The following is a 23,405-nucleotide window of genomic DNA, read 5'->3' on the forward strand; positions in this document are numbered from 1 at the left end:
CATAACGATTAAATAAAACATTTTCTAAAATCAATTTGAATTAACAGAGAACATTGTTTATAAAGCATGTTTTCTTTTAGTCAATTTGTATTGAAAACATAACTATTAATAAAAAGCATTGTAACAAAAAAAAAATATTAAAATACAATTTAAACAAAAATCGATTTATGTGCTACCTCCTAATAAATTCAACATGGCTCCAGCTACATTTTTCTTTTGAACAGAAACAATTAAGTATACGCAGCGTGCGCAATCTTTTAGCAGTCCAATTAACGCCGTGCATGTGGCATGTGGCAAATGGAAACTCACTTCATATCGCTTCAGTCCATAAACAAAAGCGCAAAAAAGCTTTGAATTCCCGGCTACTGCAACTGCAGTTTCAGGTGTGAATTACAAAAACGGCAAAGCAAAATATATTTTCAGGCTCCGCAAACATACAAAAACTCATTGGCTGATAAAATCCAGGTGCTGGCCAAGTGTGAAAATTGTCTAAAACAGCTGGCCGCACTTCTGTCAACGATTAGGATTTCTGTGTATTATCTTAGTTTTCGATTTTCAAGAATGGTACAGCAGGGCCCAAGCCATGTTACATTGTGTTCTACGAGGCGGATTGTCTAAATTTGAATTTTTGCGGGCCTTTGCTAGTGGCTGCAACTTAACGGTAAACGGAGGCAAAAGGGTGCCCACAAATGGTAAAAGCAACTCGAATGCGAAAATTTATGCAGCCATGGAGCTGAAGTTGCAGCTGCCATGGCAAAAAAGTTTTCTTGGCCGCTGCGGAAAAACTGACCGCAGCCATATTTGACAACGGAACGTGCTCTGGAAGTCTTAGCCTCCGTTCTTGGTCCCATTCTCGTTCTCGTCCCCATTCCGGCTGCCCACTCTGCGATCTTGGCCCCAGTCTCGGTTTTAAATCAATCTCTGGAGTGGCTGGCTGCGGTCTCGTGGCCCTTTATGTGCGGTTCAGCGATTCTTTTGAGAGGTGAACGGGACACAAATTGCATCTAATGATGAATTTGTTTCACCTGAAAATAGAGTAGAATGCCCGGGAATGCTGGTTCTCGCCGCTATTTGGGTCAACATCGGTCGGCAAAGTGCCACTTGTAATTAGGGAACATTTCGCGATTGGGCCTGAGCCATAAACATATGGCCAGCGACTACAGCCATCAGCTGGCCATCGAAGCCACCAACAGAGCCAAGTGTTTGGAGTCTGCGTCTGCACAGCCACAACAAACAAGCCGAAGTGCTGGAAAAATGCTGCCAATTGCAAGGCACGAAATCTCACAGCTCGTAAATCGAAGGCAGTTCCCTCTGGAGTTGGGAGACATAATTACACAGAAAGAAAACTGTGAAAATATAGGTAAATAAAGCATTCTAATTGCCGTAAACCTTATTTTTAAATGTCAAAGTTTGAATTCTAAGCAAGCCCTAATACAATAAACAATAATACGAGTAGTTTCGGTGAAAATCAACTTGTAAGTTTGGATGTCACCCATATCTCACATTTTTATTTCAAAAATTTTTGGTAGCGATTTTTTAAACAAGGCCTTTTTAATGTAAAATGGAAAAAAAGCAATACTTTTTCACCGTGCAAAAAAATTCTCTGTATGTTTTGGGGCGTCGCCTGGTGCGCGAATTATGCCACCAACGAGCAAGCAAATGCGAAATCTTTTTTCGGCTTACTTCGCTTGTTTTTCTCCCGCAACCGCGCCCCACCCCTGCATTTTTCACTTTGCTTTCTGCCAAATTGCAATTGGAGACTTTGCCAGTTGCAACTCGGAGCTAGATACTTGCAACTGGCGATGCTGCACGTGCGCCGTATCGGAAACGAGTTTTTGCTACTTTAATTTGGCCAACCAACCGCATGGTGGTAGCGGCGGCTCGTATCCAAAAAAGATAACTGCTGGCAGGCTGGAAAAGCTAGAAAACCATGCTGAAGGACATTTGGTGTCTATGGCAAATGAGGCGGAAAAACTGCGAGAAAACCGAAACTGCCGCAAAGCGAAGCACCAAAAGGAAAGGTAACTAAGAAGGAAGCCAAGCAGATACCACAGGAAAAATCCAATGTGAAGATAAAAATACTTGAAGGTAAAGACTATGTGTTACCTATCAAAAAGTAAGTTTACCTCCCGAATTTAAAGTTTAATTTAGTATATTTTAAAAAGAATTATTTAAGCTTTAAATTTATTAAATTGAAAAAAATACTACATTAAGTTAAAATATTTTTAAATTTTTAGCCAATAAATACACCCCAAAACATTTCATTATTTACAGGGAATTGCTTGCCTTGACTGCTGAAAAACAAAGGCACGAAAGGCAAACTGTTTGTAAAATTGTATCGAGCTATCTGCGGCTTGTTTGAGTTTGAATTGCAGGCAGTTTTTTTCTTCAGCCGACTGGCTCCTTTGGCTAAAGTCAATTTTACAAGCAATGAACTCGAGATATTTTCTGCGATCCTCATTCTGCCTCTCCTCTTGAGTTTTACTACATTTTTGCTCCGAGCACTTTGCTGGCGTCAAAAGTTCTTTTCTGTGGCGTTAGTTTCAACTAGGGCCGAGACACGCCCACTAAATTGCCAGCATATTTTCTGCCAAAGAGATGGAGAGCTGGCCTTACTCCACCCCCCGTCCCCAGCTCAACCCTTTCCACAATTTTGTCGCTTTGGCTGTACGTTAAAATAGCTCAAGTGGTTGCAGCTAAGCGATAGGAGGGGGCGGACGAGAAATAGGCGTGGCGGCGGTGTAGGGGCATTCAACCTGGTCCACACACTCACATTCTTTCGACTCTTAGTGCCTTTGGCACAGTTATGCCTGCACTGAGAAAAAATGCATAGTAAAGAATTTGTAAAACTAAATATTGGTTCAATTGCTTCACAACTTAAGTGGCTTTTATTACAGGACTACGATATTATCAGTTGGCAACTAATAAATAAATAATTGAAGTACTAGGGTTTCTTTAACGCTATAAAATATGTTACCCAGACTTGTAATTGTTTAATATAAGTTTTGATTTAGATCCTATTTTAATACTTAACAATGATACTCCGCAAATGTTTTCTGGCATCAGTTTTCGTTGTCTAGACAAATACCCAATTAAATATTACTTTAATAATGAAGTATATGTAAAATGTACTATCGTTGTCCGAACCACTATTTATTAATTATAGCTTTAAAGTACTGTATACTCAATCTTTTTTCTCTGTGTGGGCGCTGCCATTCTTTAAAGGCTGAGTCCACATTTGGGCATAAGCTGCTGAGGAACTCAAACACCTTCTACTACCTCTACTAAACTCAAGTCGACTGGATTCGCACCAATTGAGCTGTGATTTAAGTACACCATAAATGGTGAAGTGCGAGATTGAGATACTCGAACACTTCGACTTGGACCTGGCATACGGGTTCTTACCTGAAACAAAAAGAAGAGAAAGAAAGACGAAGCACAAGATAAGTTTGCTCAATAATGGCTAATCGTTAGTAATATGGGGTCTTCACAACAATGCTGGTATTCCGTTCACCCTCCCCAAAACTCAGATCATCATAATTATAATATCCGTTGTGGATGCTGTTCGAGGGTTTACCACCCGCCTCAGTGCTCAATTTATATAAACATTCTATATTCACATACGACGGTTTAAACAAATTGACGCAAACTAATGAACATAATCTACAGCCACATATAAACAGTCACCGGAAGTGCTTCATTGTTCGGCGTTGGGGCGTCGGAAATTGAAAAGCAACCCAAAACCAACATCAAATTTAAATTTGCAAAAAACAGAGAGAGAACTAAATAAAGTACAGCAACATAAAAGTGCCATTAATAATTTAGGTAGAGGGCAGCTCAAACAGAATGGCACACACATGCAGAGGAAATTACATTTATGCGAGTGATATTTGTGTGTATTTGGAATTGAACTTGCGTTGTTCAATTTGCCTGCAACACTTGAGCGCTCTTCAAAATGCTTTAAACTTTCCGCGCTGTTAACAGTCGTTGTTCGTCACCTCTTTTGTTGGTTTTTATAGCGATTATTTCATTTATATTTTATGTTATTTTATTTGACTTTATTATACAAGCGAACGGTTTAAGAGATTTATTTATAGTCATTAGCGGGGTAAAACTATCAGAGCTACAGTATTTAAACAAGTATTTTTTATGTTTTATTATTTTATATTAAAAGCAATTAGTGGGTTTAGCATAAGTTTATGGTAATGGACACCAAACCTGTAAGTTATAAACTTGTGTAACTTTTAATCATTTTTTAAACGCCAACTCAAATGCATATTTTAAATTACTGGAAATAGTAGTTTTTGCAAAAAAAAAATATCATAAATTCAAATAAAAATATTATCACTTCAAAATGTTTATTATAATAATGCAATTAAGAAAAATTCCAATGCTATAATAAATTAAAGCTATTTATTTTACTTTAATTCCTGTGGATTCTGACGCATTTAATAATCACAGTTTTAAAAGGACTGTAACTAATGTGTTTGTTTACTTTCTGCCATTATTTCCATTTAGTTTGAATGTCACCAAGGGTGGCTTTTTACTTTTTTTTTTGCTAAAATCAAATCACTACAATTACTTTTTGCTTTTGTCTGAACTGTAGCACTCCCCATTTTTTTGTTGTTGTCCCGCTATTATTGTTCAAGTCAATTACCTCGCTTTATGCAACTTTCATTGATACATGAAGCGATAAAAGCACAGAAACAAATATAATTTCAGAGTCAAGGTCGTTTAGAGGGCTACTTACACAATTCGATTTGTCTAACGGATTTAATTTATTTAAGTTGGTTGAACTGTTAAATTGTTAGACAAAAAAAATTATGAATACAAAAAATTAACAAAGAAACACAGCCTGGTTATTGTTCCCCTTAAATCCTAAAAAAAATTAACAACTTGAGAAACAGCATAATAAATGGTTATTATACACGAGATTCCCAAATTCACATTGAAATAAAAGTAAAACATGCAGTCAAAAGGTTTCACCGAAATATTTGGGTTTTTTTTTGTGTTGTTTTGCCAGTTTGTAATTTTGTATTTGTTTGCCTGCTGATAAAATGTCAGAAATTTTGTTGAAATATTCTGTGGTCACAGTCTGTTCACGATAATGTTATCGAGAACTGTCCGCAGGCAAAAAAGAAACCACTCACAGTGGTCATGGATACATATCCATTTGGAGCAGCCCTGCCCCTCTACTCGTTTTTATATCTTTTCTTGCTCCATTTGCGAATGCCTGAAGCGCCTTATTCCTTTTTTTGCATTTTAATTGAATTACAAGGGAGGAGTTGGCGGAGATTGGGTGCTCCAGGGGGGGTCGAGGTGTATGGAAAAACAGTTCCTGGTCGCGTGTCTTGGGGTTTGGCCATAAATCTGTTACTGTTTGCTGTACTTGACACATTTCGTAGTTGGAACTGAATGTGCCTCGTTGTCTCGCTAGTGGAAAACAGCGAAAAACGAGTGTTGCAACTTGCAACCAAATATTTGCGTAGGTGTTCGCCCGACTGTCGCTGCGGGCTTCGTGTCAATTAAAATTAAACTTAAACTTTAAAATTAATAAATACATATTGCAGCAAGGAAAAAGAATGTCTTACAATAACAGGAATAAAAGACCGCAAATATTATTTATTCATGGTATTATCTTGGCATATGTGTAAGTACTAATGGGTGTATTATAGTCAGCCACAAACCTTAAACCAAAAGGCCACCTGCGCCAATAATTCGCAGCGATTGCCAGAACACGATATCGGATCAGATGATAGTCAAACATTGCGGCGTGTAAATTTAATCAGTATTTATTTGTTCATTGAATCCAACGTAGTGCAGCAGGTCAGATTGCGTATACGTAGCGTGGGATGCCACAGCATTTCCATTTAACAATTTGTTGAATTCATCCAAAGCAGGCCACGTGTGTTCCATTTGTTTCACGTTTTAATTTTTAATTTGTTTGACATTTAATTAAATAAAAAACGCCAGGAGCAGCACCGAAATTAATGAAACCAAAACATTTTAATTAATAACGAGGAATCTTGTTACCGGCGATGGGTGATGTTGTTGTGGCTGTCATGCCGCATAACAATGCTCTCGTTTTATGCATGTAAATTTACTTTTGTACATATACACTGACTCATATATAGGATGGCATTTACATGTTTAGCCTACATACAATTTACATATCACGCATACGCAATGTAAGCCCGACTGAGCAAGGCAAATGTCATAAAACTCTTTTTTATGAATTTCATTTAATTTAAGTTTATTTTTTGTACACTTTATTATGGCTGCATGCTGTTGTGTTGTGATTTTATTTGTTATGCTCTGAAGTAACGCATGAGAAATTTGCATACAGCGAGTGGGATACTCGAATATTTATGCGTTCTATACTACATGCCATGACCTTTACATGCCTTAAACATATACACATTGTTCCCTACGCCATCAAATGGTTATAAAACTTTACCACTTCATTGTTCCCAGCTCCTTTTGCCTTCCCCATTTGCTCCTAGTAGAGAATTCAATCTCAGCCGAGGACTTTTAACCAATCGAGTGCAGGGAGCGCTCTATCGGCAGCATCTTTATTGCTGCGAACAATGGCTTGAGCCTGGCAGAAAGCCCTTCCCACCAAAGGGAGCGAAATTATCCACAGAAGTATGTGACATTCTGGCGTTTTGCTAGGCGGCCCGAATGAATAATGCGATGGCGGGGCCAAGTAAAGTTCTCACCCAAATTAACGGTTCAATGGGCAGAGAGACGGGCCCCCAGATATAGACGCAGATGGGTCCTGCAACTGGGTCTCTATGCCACTTAAGCTGAATAAGAGATGGAGGAGAAAGGAGGGGAACAGGGCGCGGGAGTGAGACAAAAAGTCGCTGAAATGATGTCGTGCGTGCGCAAACTATGCGGCGTCATTAAATCTAACGAGCGCCCAGAGATTGGATGGGCGAAGAAGTACAAAGGGTCTTATATACACACAAGTGCTGTGCAAAATGTCTATATTTTGAAAATTTTCGAGGCAGCGCAAAAGTTTTCGCAGTAATTCCCAAAAGACATTTAGGCAGTCAACTCTTTGCATGTGATTTGAAACTACACATTAAGTTGGCTTAATTAGGCCATTGCCCATTTACTAAGCCTAATTGCTATTGTTGGTTCCTAGGCAATTTTAGCTCAAGATTTATTGTGTTTATTTTGAACAAAAATGTCTTAAATTGATTAAAGTTGCTGGTGTTACTTGTAGGGGAAAGTCTTTCTTTACCAAACACATATACGTTTTCGCAGACCACAATTACGATTGGCTAAAAGCAATTTTTGCCTTCCTTTTTGCCTCATGCACTTTTAGTTATCCTGTCTGTCTGTCTATCTGTCTGTCTGTCTATTCTTGTTGGAAAGTTAAGAGCATTCGATTAGAAATCCCCTTTGAATGCTTTAGTCTTTGGCTGATTTACGGTGGAATTTTGCTTGCACTTTATCCAACTTCTTTGAAGTTTTAGTTACAACAAAGTTTTGAAAATAAAATTAAAGAATCAGGGCTAGAATGCACTCTTAAAAATAATTTGAAGACTTTAATATATAATTTTAAATGGGGGGGATGTATGAGCATGATTTTATTGATTTAAGGTAATTGTGAAACAATTGAAACATTTCCAATAACCATTATATCTCGTTCCCTTATCGTAATGCCATTAAAAATGTTCCCTACACGTATTTTCCATTGCTACCTTAGACCAAAATTGAGCCACCAAGAAATCCATATGCAGCTAAGCTTTCCTTACTGGTTTCTTATCGCCACGAGCTAAAGTTGTTTATTAATTGAGCTGAACTTCGGGCCAAACAAAGCCCGTGGAGCATTACAAGCAAAACAACTTAGACGAAAACCGGTAAGTAACGCCCACCCAGAAATCGAGGCAAAAACTCAGCTAAAAATACAAAAGCGAATACAGATCAGAAAAGCTTCAATTTCGATTTGATTAGCAGGCGGAAGTCGAGATGCCAGAGGCCCACACACAACAGCAAACTGGAGCAGCGACATATTGGCTGAGTGACTGACTGACAGACTGACAGACTGTTTGACTGATTGATGGATGGTGTGAAGTTTAATTGAAGCTCCGTTTGATCATCGCGGATCGGTCATTGAAAGCAAATTCCACGCCCGACCTAATAATAACACATTTATAGAACCCGCCGCCATCGTCAGGTGTCCCGATAACGGCCGTCGACCGATAAAATGTAAAATTACTGCCACTCACGTTTGTCTTGGTCTCCGGGATTTGCTCAACCATTCTTCAGTTATCGAAGGCTCTCAATAGGTTGAGCAAAAATGTGAGAAGAAGAAAGACCTCAATTGGACTGCAAATATTTGCGCCATGATAGCATGAATCGTATTCTTTATGATGGGCTTCAGACTATATATGGGTACGTTTATAGGGGGTTCTATGTTCGGTGGCAAGAGAAAACCTGCGATAAGATATGCGCCCAACACGCTGATTGATATACGACTGTGGAAGCAGGAAATGTGTCGCCAACCTGATATGCTTTCACGTTTTTAAAAACTGAAAGCCAGGTGGAATAACTCATGGAAATCAGGAATGAACTATGGGGGTTCAACAAACATATAATTTAGCATAAATAGTCATATATATTTTAAATAAAGAGTGATTTATTGTTGTAAGACGAAAAGTTCAAATAAAAAACTTGTTTAAGAAATAAATTTCCAAATTACGTTAATAAAACAATAAAAAACACAAGGCAAAATTAAATCTAAGGCTGGAAAAAAATATCAGACATAAAGAAGTTCGAAATAAAAATCTCAAATAAATTTTAAACGAAATTCTAAAAGTAAACACAAGCCATTTTTAACCCAGGACCTGCCAGTGCGAACTTATATCACCCGAAAACAGTTTGAATAGCAAATAACAGGCAGCATTTGGTTCCCACACCCGATCGAAATTTACAACATAATTTGCAAAGCTGCAAGCTGACACTACAACCAGAACAGCCACGCCCCCACGCCCCAATGAGCCGCCCCCCGAAATACAAAAACAAGGCAGAGTCTGTCACTTGCCACGTCGAACTGGAATTGACCAAATTGAAAACGGAACCGGCACGAGAGACCGGGCCATGCAATTAGCTGGGGGTCATTGTGTTCGGTTCAGCGCAGTTCACTTCCAATCGAAACGATTCCTGTGCGATTTCGAGTTCGCTATCAGCTTAGGTTTCGGTTTCGGTTTCAGTTTCAGTTGCTGTTTCTATTTCGGCTGGGGTCTGGGTTTCGCACCGAATTTCCGTTTGCAATTTTGCGGTTTCAATATTGAAATGGGCGCGGCCCCCGCAGTGGAATTGCGTTTGACAATGTTTCGACAGCAATTTGCTCAACAAATTGTTATTAAATGTATACAATTGATTGGCCATTGTTTAACGTTCATTAGCACAATGGACAAGGATTAGCCTCCCGCCTTAATTGGGGAACTCTAAGATTACTGGGAGATTTCACTTCCGAGGTGTTTAATATAACTTATCTGTTCATCTTTTTTTTAGTTCTGGAACTTTATCTTTTGGACTCTTATTTTCTTTCTTTGTTTTCCTATTTTTTTTTAAGATTTTCAAAAAAAATTGTAATTTGATAAGCAAATATTTTAGTAATGGTTACATTCATTTCATTACCAATCTAACCTTCTTTCTAGATGGGTTTTTTTTTCTTTCTTGACAGACTGCCATTCAGTTGTCAAATATCTTTGAATCTGCAGCGTCACGATTTCTGGCTGGGCGCACGACTTCAGACACTGCAGTTGTGCCGGAAAATTGCATTGAACTTCAAAAAATTGAAACTTCACGAGGGCATTTGGCAGCCATTCGAGGGCAGGGGGGCTTAGCCAATTTCATGTTGTAAGGGCACGTGGCAGCCTTTAGCCGTATAAAATTTCAATCAGCAAAAAGTCGTAAAAAAAATTGAATTGCATTTCGGCTGTAATTGGTTTTTTGTGTGGGTCACCAAAATAAGATTAGTTACAAATTTCACCACTTTGCAGACAGAAATAAATTTCATATCTATGAATCGTTGTTTCATTAGTTCCATTATTAGTTCTCTATTTTAAAAATGTATTAAGATCAACTGATCCTTGCATTCAAGACTGTCAATCAAAATTCATGTAGAAATTCATAAATAATTGTGTTGTGATTGGTACTGTGATTTTAACAACATGTTCTTTAAGCGGTGCTGCTTTTTTTTGCCCCTAAACGTAGGTTGCATGATCATTGGTGGGATCTTCATCATTTTCCATGTTGGGGAGCTAATAACGCATACGAACGACACAATATTTATCAGGGAGGTGTCCAACAAATCCTGGAGTCCAGTCGTCATGTCTCCGGTCCTGGTTTTTGGAACTCTAAGCTCTATCCTGCTCGTCTATGCGGCCTCCAAGGTGAGACGGTTTTTCTTCGCTTCAGCTGGAGACTACTGATATAACCTATTTACTATTTAGCGCAAACGAGGTTTTGTTCTTCTCTGGCTAGTCGTATACGTGATTATACTCTTTTGTACTTTATATTGGCCGTTGTCGAGCTGGTGAAAGTCAAACCCCCTCCAATTATATTGACCGTCCAGGTGGTGATTATTGGTGGGTATTTGTGTTGTTTATTCAAATATAAATTAATTTTTAAACTCATTCCCATAGTTGGGCTGGTGTACTCTCTGATGATAGTGCACGCTTTCTACAAATATCTCGGCAGTGTGGAATATGACGATTCTATTTGATCTACTGTCGTCTGATTATAACCTACCAAAAATTAAATGAAATAACTTATTTGTATTTTCTGATCTAGTCATCATCTTTTAATTTGTCTTTATATGTACAAGGTCGAAGTAGATAAAAAATCGAACTGTGTCGAAAATTCAATTCACTCAACAAGTTATAGAAATTTTTTGTTTAGAATTTGTAGAGCAATTTTTGAATAACCTATGCCATGGCGTGTCACTGCAGGTATCTGAAACAGATCTTCACCAACTGCTGCTTCTGCTATTCCCTGCGTTTCGGGGTGCTGCTCTTCGGCTGCATCTTCCTCACCTGGTTTGTCTACATCACCATCGGCACCGGCTTCATGATGGAGTGCATCTTCCCGGCGGAGTACCAGCGGTCGATCTTCGCAGCGCCGGCTGCCCTCAAGGCCACTATGGTTTTCTCTTTTTTCGGAGTCATTGCATCGGCAATGCTCTGCCTTGGAGTGCATAATGTAAGTTTCTTTGGTTTCCAAATTAGTTTTATAACTTAAAAATTCTGGCAAGTGATAAAATTGTATCCCTAATATTCAGAGTAAAGGTTTTTTAATGGTTAAATTTAATGGTTAAATTCTGAACCATCCAAAAAAAGAAAATGGTTATAAAAGAATCAATTTTCAGGAATAAAACTTAAATTTTCTTTAAGGTTTTAATTTATTCCATTTATTTTCCCTATTAGAACAATGAGATGCTCTTTTTACCCTTTCTGGGTTTTACGCCAATTTGGATACTGGTTCACATTCTGACCTTGACAGTCTATGCCTACAATTGGGTGATAATAGCCTTGACTGTCATCACAATGTGTGGGTTTTATATCATATTTAATATGTGACTTGATAACTAATCTTTTTTTTTTTAATAGTTATTTTGCTGTACGCCTGGTTAGTGGTTTGGTCCTACTATGTGGAACTTCTGTTCGCCTACGAGGATGAATTGGAAACTGGTTATGTTTAAGATCGAATTTTGTGTGCGAAATGCAGTCAATTTGATGGTTTCGATTGTACAATATTTACAACTTTCAAAATAAATTTCTGTCATTCAAATGTATTGTTAAATATTAATCGAAATAACTGAGCATTAATAATTAAAGTATATTTTGCATAACACTCATTAACTTTTAAGGGCCCAAGCTGTAGATGTTTTTCCCCCGTTTATGGAGTTTCTAGCGCACATGAGACATGCACTGATCTATATACACTGCGAGATAATGATAATGGCTTTGGTAATGACAGTGACCGACATACCTTCGGCAGCGAGGCGAGCACCTGCTGTTTGACATCCCAGACGAGCCGCTCCGATGGGAACTGCAGACACTTGTAGACATTCAGCTCCGGCACGTGGATGCGCACCAGTAGCCATCCGTCCCGCGGCTCCGGCGGCGGCTCATCGTCAAACGCCCCCGGCCCGGACATGGCGTCCGTGTTGGCCGGGTTCTGTTTGACTTTGGGCGTGGGTGGGTGGTACGTCGTAATTTTGGCGGCTTTCTATCACTCTCTCCACGGAAAAACGAACCTTCTCCCTCTCCTTCTCGGAGTTCTCGTTGCCGCTCCTTTTCGCGTTCCTTTTTCGCACTTCAAAGGGTATTTCCCTGAGTTTGGTAAGTATTCGTAAATTTGTTTATTTTTATATTGGCAATCTATTTAATGGGTCGGCTGGTTTGGGCCTTCTGCTGATGGAATCCGTTTCGTTTGGACATTTCGCTGGTGATGTTTCGTAAAGTCTGTCGCATGGTGGTTCTGAAATTACAAATTATATGGGTTTTTGTAAATAATTATAGAACTTAAATAAGCTATTGCAAATGGGCTCCTGAAATATGACATAATAAGCAAAATATGTATGCCCACGCTTTTATAATTGCCATTAAAATATGCTTCCTGTCCGGCATTCAAAATAAGTCATACATAATTAAAGTGCTTTTGGCAATTAAGCCATAAAACTTCTCTACTTTCATTTCCACTAAATTAATTCGCATGAAAACTGTATTTACATATGCAAAAGGCAAGCCATTTAACCAGACAGAAAACGTGTTTGCACAGCACTTAGCGTTGAAAACTTAATTCTTAAATTGGTTTACTTTTCCGAAATCCCGACTGCAGTTTTCCTACGCACTTCATATTAGCACTCAATTGGCACCGCTTTTACAGCCCCTTTTTATGTCTATGTCTCTGCAGTGATTGACAAAGTGAAAAAGAAAACAGTTGGGCCGCAGAAAACATTTATCGTTGTTGATTACAGTTTGATATTGACATTTTATGGCTGCAGCACTGCAATGGCAGTTGCAACTGCAATTATGCACAAATTTAATTCACACGCTAACCCCGAATGGAGGAGGTGCAAAAGGGGGTGTGCAGCATGTAAATGTGTGCCAAAGGCCCGCTGACAGTTGTCGCTTTTGAAGGAGATGGAAAAGGGGGCGGGGCGGGACGTGTTGAGGTAACTGGAACTGTGGGCGGAACGGGTTACCCACCAGCAACAGCAACCACATCTGCAAGTCCGCACTTTGTCGCATTTAATTGCGAGCGTGTTGATTGCATTCAACTAGTTAGTGTTGGCATTTTGGGGGCGAAAAGAGGCGGAATATGCGGGAAAACTAGTGTAAAATGAAAAACGCTCGCAGAGAAAGATATATATCCTAATTGAGGATAAAAGTTGTGGGTGGGCTTAATAAAAGATGAAAGGGGTTCCAGCTAAATGTTAACATTAATACCCGTTCTTAAGAAGGGCAAAAGATTGTAAAAGGTGAAATATATATAAATTGAAATAAGACTTGTTGAGTTATTAATTTGTATTTAAAAATACAATCAAAGCTCATAAATAAATATAAATATTCCTGTTATTTCTTTTATTGATTCTTACTTTTAACTTGAAATTAATCTTTAAATAAAATGAAACTTTGGAAAAACATAAATTATTACCCATCCATTTTATTTATTTCCCTTTTGATATATCTGCCTGAAATTCTTTGCAATAAAATGGACTTTGTCACGAATTTTTATAATATTTATTTAAGCCTTTCCTTCAAAAAAATTTAAACGAAACATTACTAGTTTCTTTTTCCCTGTAAAAAGTTCTCAAAAAGAGTAAAATTAAGTACAGATACCACCAATTTCCCTGGTTCACTGCCTCCGTTTTTAACGGCACGCTCAAAAACAAATACGAAAATATGTCACGGTCAAAAAACTCCATCGAAATACATTAATTAAATGCACAAATACACATATCAATAAAAGTAAATACGAGAAATGAAAACTGCGTTTAAACAAGTGAGTCGCGAAGACAACAGGCCCGTTTACCTTGGCCGGCACTCGGCTGTCAATCAAACCTACAAATTTCCAAGCTGTTCAAGTGAAATTATCAACAAAGACGCCACGAAACGAAAATAAAAACAAAAAAAAACAAGTGGAGCGGCGTCGCCAGACTTCTGTTTGTGATAAGCGAAGGTGGCCAAGGCATTGGTATTAATGGTGATAGTGGAAAAGGCCAAAAAAATGATAAGCCGAAAGATTTTTTGCCTTTGGCTTGGCACTTTAATTGGAAACGATTTGCGATACTTAAGTATACGCCACGTGGTCGCTCTAAAGTCATTCAACTTAATTTAAAGACAAGAAACGCAGGCAGGTAAATCGGTAATATCATTCGATGGGCTTTTTATTGGCTATTCCAGCTTAGCCAGTCATGATTTTAATTGAAATTTTAGCCAGCGAGTTCCGGAGGCAAAAGTTTATTTCGCTTTTAATTGGAAAAGTTGCTGGTCCATACTTTAGCCCATAATGGGCCTTTGAAATACTCTCTGCTCTGCCATGAAATATATGTTCTGCGGCATATGCAAGGTCTGCCTGATTTACTGCCCCATGCTCTATTCACCGATTTGCAGCGATTTTTCACTTGAACTAATAGGAAAATTGTGCCCGACCTTTGATGGTTGTGGGGTGCGTGTGAAATTCGGGCAGCAACTGTCAGGCAAGTAAATCAAAATTTATGTTTTCGCTTCTTTTTTCGCTACCCCTCGTAAATGTGGGTTTTTTTTCGAACAGACAGCTGTCTTGCGGCTGTCAAACTAACAACTTTTGGTGCTCCCCGGTTTCGATCGCTATTACCCACCCTCTTTGTATATATCTAGGGATGTCTGGCCTGTCTGTTGTCTGTCCTTTCTATTGTCTTAGCCATGACAGTTATTTGGTTTGGCCACTCTGGATCCGCCTTACTTTTTTGCCAGACTCTAAGCAAAAACATTATTGCATAAGGTGCACGTTATCTATTGGGGTAGAGTCATTTTATGGCTCTCTTTTATGACGGAATCAATTGTTGACAGCCTCAAAGTTATTATTGGGTGAGGTAAACATTAATTGGTTTTACAGCAAGGAAATATAGAAGATAGCCCAGGTAGTGATGTCGTTGTTTTATTGCAGAAAGATGAAAGGAAAAGCCGCTTTAATAATATATATGTTTTCAATTTTAATGGTGAATTTTTCTATTTTTATTGCTCTTAAAATTTTTATATTTGTCTGATGTCAATCTCAACATACTGTAATTAAAAATGAATAGTTATAAAAATATATATAAATCGTATTCCTGATTTAAAAGTGTAATTGGTAATAAACTTTATCAATTGCTTACAATAATAAAAAGTATGTCGCACTTTATCTCTTTCATATGAAGCTCTCTAGTGATATCTTGATTTTAGGCACATGACGAATTTTTTTTGGCATATTTCTTTTTTGGACCTGGCCCACTTGAGCAGTTTCGGAGTACTGTCTCCTTCACATCTTACCTAACCATAATGCTGTCTCTCTTACACTTTTGGCGCCACCCCCTTCACCCGGTGCACCTCCTTGAGTTAAGTGCTTGTGACACTTGCCTCTCAAGAGTTTATGACAGGCGATGAAATTTTATTTGGGCAAAAGTGTGACAAACTGAAAATGACAATGTGCTCCGTTTCGAGCCAGTTGTCAGCCAGGCTTAGAGCCAGAAAGAGAAGGGGTCAAGACGAGCGTCAGAGCGACCGAGAGGGGCTAAAGGTTAGGGTTTAAGCGGGCAGAGGACGGCCATGTAAATTAAGTTTTAAATAATCCACATCGAATGGGCTTTACTCGGAATTAGTTACAGCACCGGGTCCCTGGAGTCCGTGAACCAAACGGGCAACTTCCGTGGGTCAGTGGAGAGCCCCATTGGGTTTGCTCGAATGCGCAACTAAATGCGACTGGAGTTGCATGTGGCATACACCAATAAGTGTAAGTGCACTGGAAGAAATTAGTATGTTTGTTATCTACTGAATTTTTATACCAAATTATTTAAACTGCTAGTTAAAAACCAAAATTGAGAAATTTCTTTCGAATTGATAACTTTCGATCAAGATTATTTTGATGTAAAAATTTTGCCTCTGTGCAGAAATATCCGAGGATGGAGAAACAGCATCGCTTATGCATAATAGCCCATGCATATTTAAATTGCCTTTGCGCCATGCTGCAGTTGGTGCTGCTTTAAAAGCAAATTACTTTTGTCATTGCAATGGCTTGCCGCTCAATCTTGTGGGGATTGCTGATGGGTTGAGAACAGAAGGACGGAGGGCGCCAGGAAGGGGTCCTTGCGTAGCCACTTATTGTGGCACACTCTGTTGTGCATGCTATAATAATTTGCCTTGGTAACGGCAGCAGCAAACTGCTGCAAAATCGGAAGCAACTACTGCGGCATCAACAAAACGAATGCAAAATTCACCCGCACAAAACTTAATAATAGCAAACTATTACTCTTCCACCATCCAGCGTTGTGGACAGTACAATAAATGGGATTTAATAGGAAAAACGATTAAGTATTCGATTTGGAGAAAGCCAAACCTTTTGTGTTCAACCATGGATAAATAGGATTCAAATTTTTAATAATAAAAGAGGGATTGTGATGCAAAAAACTATATTCGATTTATTATTTATTATGAAGGAATATTTACAAAAATTCGGTTAATACATTTTCTGAATCTTCCACTGTTCCCCTGCTAAATCGAAGGCGCCATTTTCAACGCTGACGGCTCTCGGTGCACTGTTGCGTGTGCCGGAAACGGAAATGCGCACATTATTCTGTTAGGAAACATGCAACAAAATGGCGCCCAGACCGCATCCCAGCCAAGAGCGAGACGGTGGAGATCCAACCGGCGAAGAGAAAACTTTAATTAAATAATACTAAATGCAATTTCGCATGGCTCCTCGTCGGTAAATAAAGCTGAGGCAGCAAAACATGTCACAGAAGTTCATGGCTGAGAGCATCTCCTGGCTAATTTATTTTGCTATTTTCTGTTTATTCGAACAGTAGAATTGGTGGAGAAGACCGCAGAGTAGCGAAACGAGACGAGAGAAAAGCAAAACAAGAAAACTTTAACCCCGAAACTTGTTTTCAAGTCACGTTCATTTTCAATCAAGTGGCATCATTATGCTGGCCAAACAAACTGAAACTGAAATAAAAATCGTAAGGAGATAGAAACCGGGAAAAATGAATGAGGAGGAGCCACCACAATTGGCTAATACAATGCCAGAATTAGCCCGGACTCGTCGACCATGAGAGTGTGTGGAGACTGGCCCTAGCTAAACCCTTTGCTGCCCCGGCTGTCAGTCTAGTCCGGCAATCAGTCCTATGTCTAGGCCCACCGACCGGCAACAAATTACCTTCGAATCATCCGAAACCGCGCCACCCAAAAACCACAGAACCCACTTAGCTAGGTGGCCAACCATCCACTTCCTGTTCGAAACCAGAAAAGAGATAGAGAAGTTGGCTAAGAATCAGATAAATCTGTGGGGAATCGCAAAAAAAAGCAAATAAATTCGATTCAAAGAAAAGGAAGCGATGACATCTTGGCATTTATTTGATGAAAATTACTTGGTTATAGTTCGGACTTAGTTATCGGCAAAAGTGGCTTCGAAAATCGAACTCTTTGGGAGTATATTATGGTTTTATATAACAGAAAAAGTAAAGACACCTTTTAAATTTTTAAACATACGATTTAAAAACTTTTGAATATCGTTGAATAAACATTGCACACCTTCATATATTAATTAAATAACTACAATGACGCGTCTTAAGCAGGTGTTCATATCCACATACCCACTAACTAACTCACTCCTAACGCCCAGTATAGTGTTTTTAACAAATTGTCAATCAATTAGCCAATTAACTAAACTTACAGATCCATTAATTAAATCGTACCATTTCACAACTTGTTCAAAACCCTGAGATCGTTAAAAGAAGTTCATAAGGTAAGTATTACGACTATTTTGCTAATTTCAGCAGCTCGAATTACGTCAGAGAGCCACCATTAAGTCAAAAGTTGTATATGTGCAATCAATGAAAATAAATTAAAATCTGGTGGTTGGAGAAAAATCACACAGACACACCGATTAAAAAGAAAAACAGAACAAAACTTTATGCAAATGCTTTGATCACCACGAAACCGATTCAACCGGTTTCCGAATGCAGTGCAAATCTCAAAACCAAAACAACAAATGACAACCGACAAGTATACAGATGGACACATGGAAACACGACCATAAAAAAGTAACGACTCTTATATGTAAGTTATATACATTTATAATGCGAAAAAATTATGGGTTTTGCGTTTAGCTGTGAGTAACACGAGCCAATCAACTTACCCCTTTCCTTTGCCCTCGAGTGGCTTAGAACCCAGTGCAGCTCAAACTGTAGGGCCAGACATGTGGTGGCTGTAATAAAAAAAATTAAAAAGAAACTGGTTAAGTATTTCATTTGATTTATGATTTTTTTAACAATTACATTTTAAATTTTTTAAATTGGAAATCGTTTATAATAATATTTCAATAAGAGACTATTAAAAAACTTAAATTGATACCCAACATTAATATTGTTTTTCTTGCGTTTTAAAGGAAACTGAAAAAAATGATTTGTTTTTTACTTTTAAAATTTGATTAATAAGGCAGTTTTTAATAATATTTATTTTACCAAGGTTAATGATGTTGTAATATGTTTTGATTTCCTTTTATTAGGGCATCTTCGTGTCGACTATTTTGTCATGCCTGCCCCAACTTCGCTTTCTTGATTAATTTCTATTTAACGTGCAAATATTTTTTCTGTCAATTTTCCCAATAAATGCAATTTATATCTCCAGCCAACAGCAGGCAGCAGCGATGGCAGGGTACTGCCATATTTCCTCGTCCTCTTCGTCCTTCGTGGCCACAGGCCCATCAATCATACGCCATGTAAGCAGCCGAGAGCAGCAGAGGCGCACAATCAAATCAATATCAGAGTGATTGGGTGGCCTTCGGGGGGCGGGAAAAGTGCCGGGGTCGTGGGTGTGCAACGCCCACAACACAGATCATAAAAATTACATTTGCCAATTTTCAGTCCAGACCAATCCAGCCAGCCACCAACCGAAGATTCGGACTGGCCAAGTATATGGCTGGTGGGCAAATTAACCAAAAGTCACTTGCCGTACACTTGTATATCAATTGTGGATTTAAAATTTATTACCAGTTTGGCCGCCATTGAGAAACGTATGAATCAAGGCAGCAAAATCTACAATTTCATAGTTTGCTAGCCATAACAAATTCCCCTAATTTCGTTGGAAACGCTGGCCTTTCTTGAATAAACAAAGTAAAAATAGCAACTCCAGCTTATATTAAATTATGTAAACACAATCGGCTTTCCAAGAATTTTCAAGTGGCTTTCCGTAGAGTATCAGCAAACTGGTCGCACAACTTATGGCAGACACTGTCGACTGTAATCATTGTTTGTTATTGTTGCTGCTGTCTTTGACACCAAAACAACTTTGTTAAAATATCTCACTTCGGTCTAGCGGCCTCCCTCTAATAACTCAATTTCGGTCTCGCCGCCATTTAAATTTATTGACACATTTCATTTACCCAGAATCGTTGGCGGCAGAATGAGTTTTGGCCAGTAATTAAGCCCGATGACGAACCCAAAAATGTCTCGAAACGATTTTGTAACTTTTGCGTTTGCCACTGCCTTTCATGGACCGAAAGCTTGGCCTGCTGACTGGCCGAAAGCCAAAGCCGTTGGCAGAAAAGCCACCATAACTGGTCGGAGCAAATGATTTTTAATAACTTTGACACTCATTAAACTCAAATTACATGCATTTGATTACGCAGCCACATGGGAGTCGAGAGTTGGCAGGCTTTTGCATTTGGGGTTTTTCTAAACATAAGCCGCTTAGGTTTCATCATCATCATCATCAAAAACCATATGACAGCACAGTAGGCTTATGATGAGGATGATGCAGTGCGGCAGCCTTATAAATGGCTTTTAGAGTGAAGGGGGAAAATTTAGTGTTAAAAACAATGCATTAAAAGTTTGTTTAGAGAAGTAGCCTAATAAATTACACTACGAACATTTAATCGTTGAGCAGAATTAATCGTTAAATGAAGCCGAGTAGCTTTATAAATGACTTTTAAAATCACAAATTAAAAATGCTGTGCGTATTGAAATACCCAGAATTCAACGGTTTATCTTAATCCCTAATTTTCTAGTCTTGACTTAAATAAAAAGCCTAGAACCCTAATCAAATCGAGGATTTAATTGCCCATTAAGTTATCCAAGAGCTCATTGAACCATTTGCACAGAGAATTCAATCCTATAAGAGCAAGCCATAAAAAACTCATTAAATCAAAAGTAAAATTCCCACACAGCCCAGCGAAACTCCCATGAACTCTCATCAGAGGAAAAACATAAGATTTGATGGATTGAGACGCCTGCAAATTAATTACTCACTTTGTCTTTGGACCCTGACAGGTAATTCCCGGGCCCTTGATGTAACCCTGAACTTGACATCCACGAACTGACGCCCTTTCCTAGGGCCAAGTGCTAACTTCTTTTTAATTGCCACCGGTCTTGGCCAAGTCTCGTTCTGAGCCACAATCGTTAACAAACCTAGTTTACGACTCGCGAACTCTGCTCTTCCCCTCTGTTTGGTACGTGCTCACAAAGTAAGTGCCATCTGCAGCTCAGAGTGTTCACTGTACCTGATTTTTTTTTTGCAAAAAAAAAAAACAAAATGGAAGTGCACCACGAAAATCACTTTGTTTGGGTTTTTTTACAGACTCACTGTAAACTCCGCAATGGATTGGCTCAAAGACTTGCCAAGATCTGCGAAATGGCACGAACTTGTTGTACTGAAAGTGCCCGGCGACAGAAGCTACAACGAGTGCTAATGGAAATTCCGGAATGCGGCTGCATAATTCCTACGTTTTATTCAGCAACGAATGCCATACAAGAGAACTTTTGCAATTCTGGCAAAGCTACGGTTAAATTCACCATAGAGCTCCAATTAGTTTGTGCTGTTTTATGATTTAATTTACAGAGCGAGATAATTGGAATGCATTTTTAAAAGAATGCAAAAACATCCAAGAAATGGCCCAGCTAATTTGTTTTACCACGATTCAAACTTCGTTTAACATTTAGCTCAAATTGTAAGCCAACAGAAATTCCCACAAAAATTACAAACCAATAAATGAAATTACCCACGAATATGAAATCTTACAATTTGCCTTTTAGCCTCTCGAAAAATGTATGGTAAGGTATGGAATGCACGAAAAAACTGTCCAATTAAATCCAATCGACACTTGCCACAAAAGACTGAGAAAAGGCAACCAAAGCAAGGAAAGCTTAAGCCAAGAATCAAAAGGAGGAAAAGCAGGGAAAAGACGACACCGTTAGCCGAATGACACGCAAAGTGCAGCTGCTTTTCGTGCGGGGAAAACTCAGGGGAAAATTCGCAAGGGGTGTCTTTGCACATGTGACACGAACAGAGGGCAAAAGAAAAGCCAGAAGCAGAGTTTGATTCTCGTCGCGTCACGTGGGAAATTTTCAAGTTCAAAGCAATTTTCCAAGGAAGCAGAAGCAGAAGGCAACTGTAAAAGCACAATAGCCGAGCAGAGGTAAAAATAAAAATAAACAGCAACAAAGCGTGCACTCACGTGAGACTTGATAATAATCGGATTTGGGAAATCGTGAGGCGAGACAACGTGGAAAAGAGGGAAAACAGCGGGCCACCAGGAAAGCACTAAAAACACAAATACAGCAGACCGAATAGCCACTTGTATCGATTGCAGAAAAGCTGGGGGAGAAACAGGTTGAGGGTCTCCGGAGAAATGCCAGCTATCCATCCATCCATCCATCCCAGGTGAGTTCTCCACCCCCTGAACTCCACCTCGCAGCTTCAGCGCTTAATGGATGGCCTTCGTCTCGAACAGTTAGAATTAATTGACGTTAATAATGTTCCGATATCAAGATTTATGCTCATCAAACGGCTTCTGTGCGCAGAATTCCCTGGAAACCTGTTCAAGCGGTTCTTTTTATTGATCATTATTCTTAGAAGTTACAAAAATAGTTGAAAATTTGTCGGAAAAGAAGATATATTTTCAGATTTAGAATATAATGTTCAAGGCTAATGATGATTTCCGTCCATTATCTTGGCAACATTACTACATACATTACCATCAGCGATGTGGAAATATTAGGATAAACCTCAATTTACCTGCAATTTGCTCAATGACAACCTATAAATATTCAATTTAATGAAATTGCATTTACATTCGCAATCACAAAACCACTTGAACCACTTTCGCCCACTCATCTTGATTGCAAAACTGCACCCACCTGCCGCCTGTCTCAATATTTATCTTTTTTTCTTTTTGACCGAGAAAGCCATTTACTTGGCCATCCATAATTTTTTAATTTAAAAACTTTTGCAGGTGAATTCCAAGTGAGTGGGTGAGCGGTTTACTTGATTTAAATAACCCAAAGCTGTCGCTTAATTTGCATATTAAATTCAAATCAGGACACCTTAATGGGGACAAGTTAATGTGGCAAATCCCTAAACCTGTTGAAATAAGCTTAACTGAAATTGCAAGTGCGTCTACTTCTTTTTAGGGCTTGCTTCTTAGGTTTACCTATTTTGTAGCCGAGATCTTCTTGGTTTTGCCTTGTGGATGTAAGAAAAATCTGTTTAGATGTAGATTTTCTGCACAGTAAAAAAATATTGCTTTCCAATGGATTTAAAATTGTTTTTCATGAAAAATTTAAATGTATAGTTTAAGGACTTTTTTCTCTGTGTGACAATTTCAGCTCCATTTACTATTTGAGCTCCTGCAAAGCCCCCTTTTCTGCTTCGGGCCTTTGTAGCTCCTCTGGCCAAAGTCCTGCGGGCTTCTTTTTCCTTTCAGCTATTCCAAGTTTCACATCCTTATGCATTTTTAAACAATCGCTAACCCAAATAAAGTTTCTTGCTTTCTGTTTTCATATTTACGGCTTCTCCCAGGAGCCGAACAAAAAGCAGAGCGCACACAACTAGGAGCTTTGGCCAAAAGAAAAGTTTGTGTAAGTGGCAGTGGCTAGAAACTGAAAGAAGTAGAAGTATCTGCTTTTTAGGACAAGCCGAACTTTATAAATTGCGGGCCCAGAGTGGTGGTAAATTTATTATCTTGATCTGTAACCGTGTATCAGCGGTATCTGCTCCGCCTTGTTCTTGCCGATTTCTGATTGAATGTTGTTTGAACATTCCTCCGTTGGCTGGTAAATAATAACATGGAATTTACTTCCCAGTGGCAACTTCTGTTTTTTGCCCCCGTGTTGCGGAGTTCGTGTTCTAACACCAGCGAAAAAAGCC

General features: G+C 38.8%; 3 protein-coding genes across 3 annotated transcripts in view; 2 read left to right on the forward strand and 1 right to left on the reverse strand.

Moving 5' to 3' along the window:
- LOC128255128 (SH3 and multiple ankyrin repeat domains protein 1) overlaps positions 1 to 23,405 on the reverse strand; it is a 65,521-nt gene that overhangs the window by 20,604 nt on the left and 21,512 nt on the right. The window contains 2 exon segments of the mRNA XM_052984658.1: positions 12,010 to 12,501; positions 18,400 to 18,468. Coding sequence (XP_052840618.1) covers positions 12,010 to 12,177 — 168 coding nt within the window. The 5' untranslated portion in view covers positions 12,178 to 12,501; positions 18,400 to 18,468.
- Positions 10,106 to 10,760, forward strand: LOC128255130 (uncharacterized). The gene is given in 4 exon segments (XM_052984660.1): positions 10,106 to 10,412; positions 10,473 to 10,521; positions 10,524 to 10,607; positions 10,665 to 10,760. Coding segments are annotated over 4 exon segments (435 nt in total). The 5' UTR covers positions 10,106 to 10,190; the 3' UTR covers positions 10,745 to 10,760.
- On the forward strand, positions 10,938 to 11,871 carry LOC128255129 (uncharacterized). The gene is made up of 3 exons (XM_052984659.1): positions 10,938 to 11,220; positions 11,445 to 11,568; positions 11,628 to 11,871. The coding sequence occupies exons 1-3, from the start codon at positions 10,954 to 10,956 to the stop codon at positions 11,717 to 11,719; spliced, it is 483 nt and encodes a 160-aa protein (XP_052840619.1). The 5' UTR covers positions 10,938 to 10,953; the 3' UTR covers positions 11,720 to 11,871.

The sequence above is a fragment of the Drosophila gunungcola genome (assembly GCF_025200985.1).
Source record: "Drosophila gunungcola strain Sukarami chromosome 2R unlocalized genomic scaffold, Dgunungcola_SK_2 000006F, whole genome shotgun sequence".
NCBI lineage: Eukaryota > Metazoa > Arthropoda > Insecta > Diptera > Drosophilidae > Drosophila > Drosophila gunungcola.

What these genes read in the sequence shown, in the direction of transcription:
- LOC128255129 (XM_052984659.1), top strand. Translation starts at nt 10,954, where the DNA reads ATGGCGTGTCACTGCAGGTATCTGAAACAGATCTTCACCAACTGCTGC. An exon ending in TCTGCCTTGGAGTGCATAAT is followed by an intron (nt 11,221 to 11,444) that starts GTAAGTTTCTTT and finishes TTTCCCTATTAG; the next exon opens with AACAATGAGATGCTCTTTTT. An exon ending in CTTGACTGTCATCACAATGT is followed by an intron (nt 11,569 to 11,627) that starts GTGGGTTTTATA and finishes TTTTTTTAATAG; the next exon opens with TTATTTTGCTGTACGCCTGG.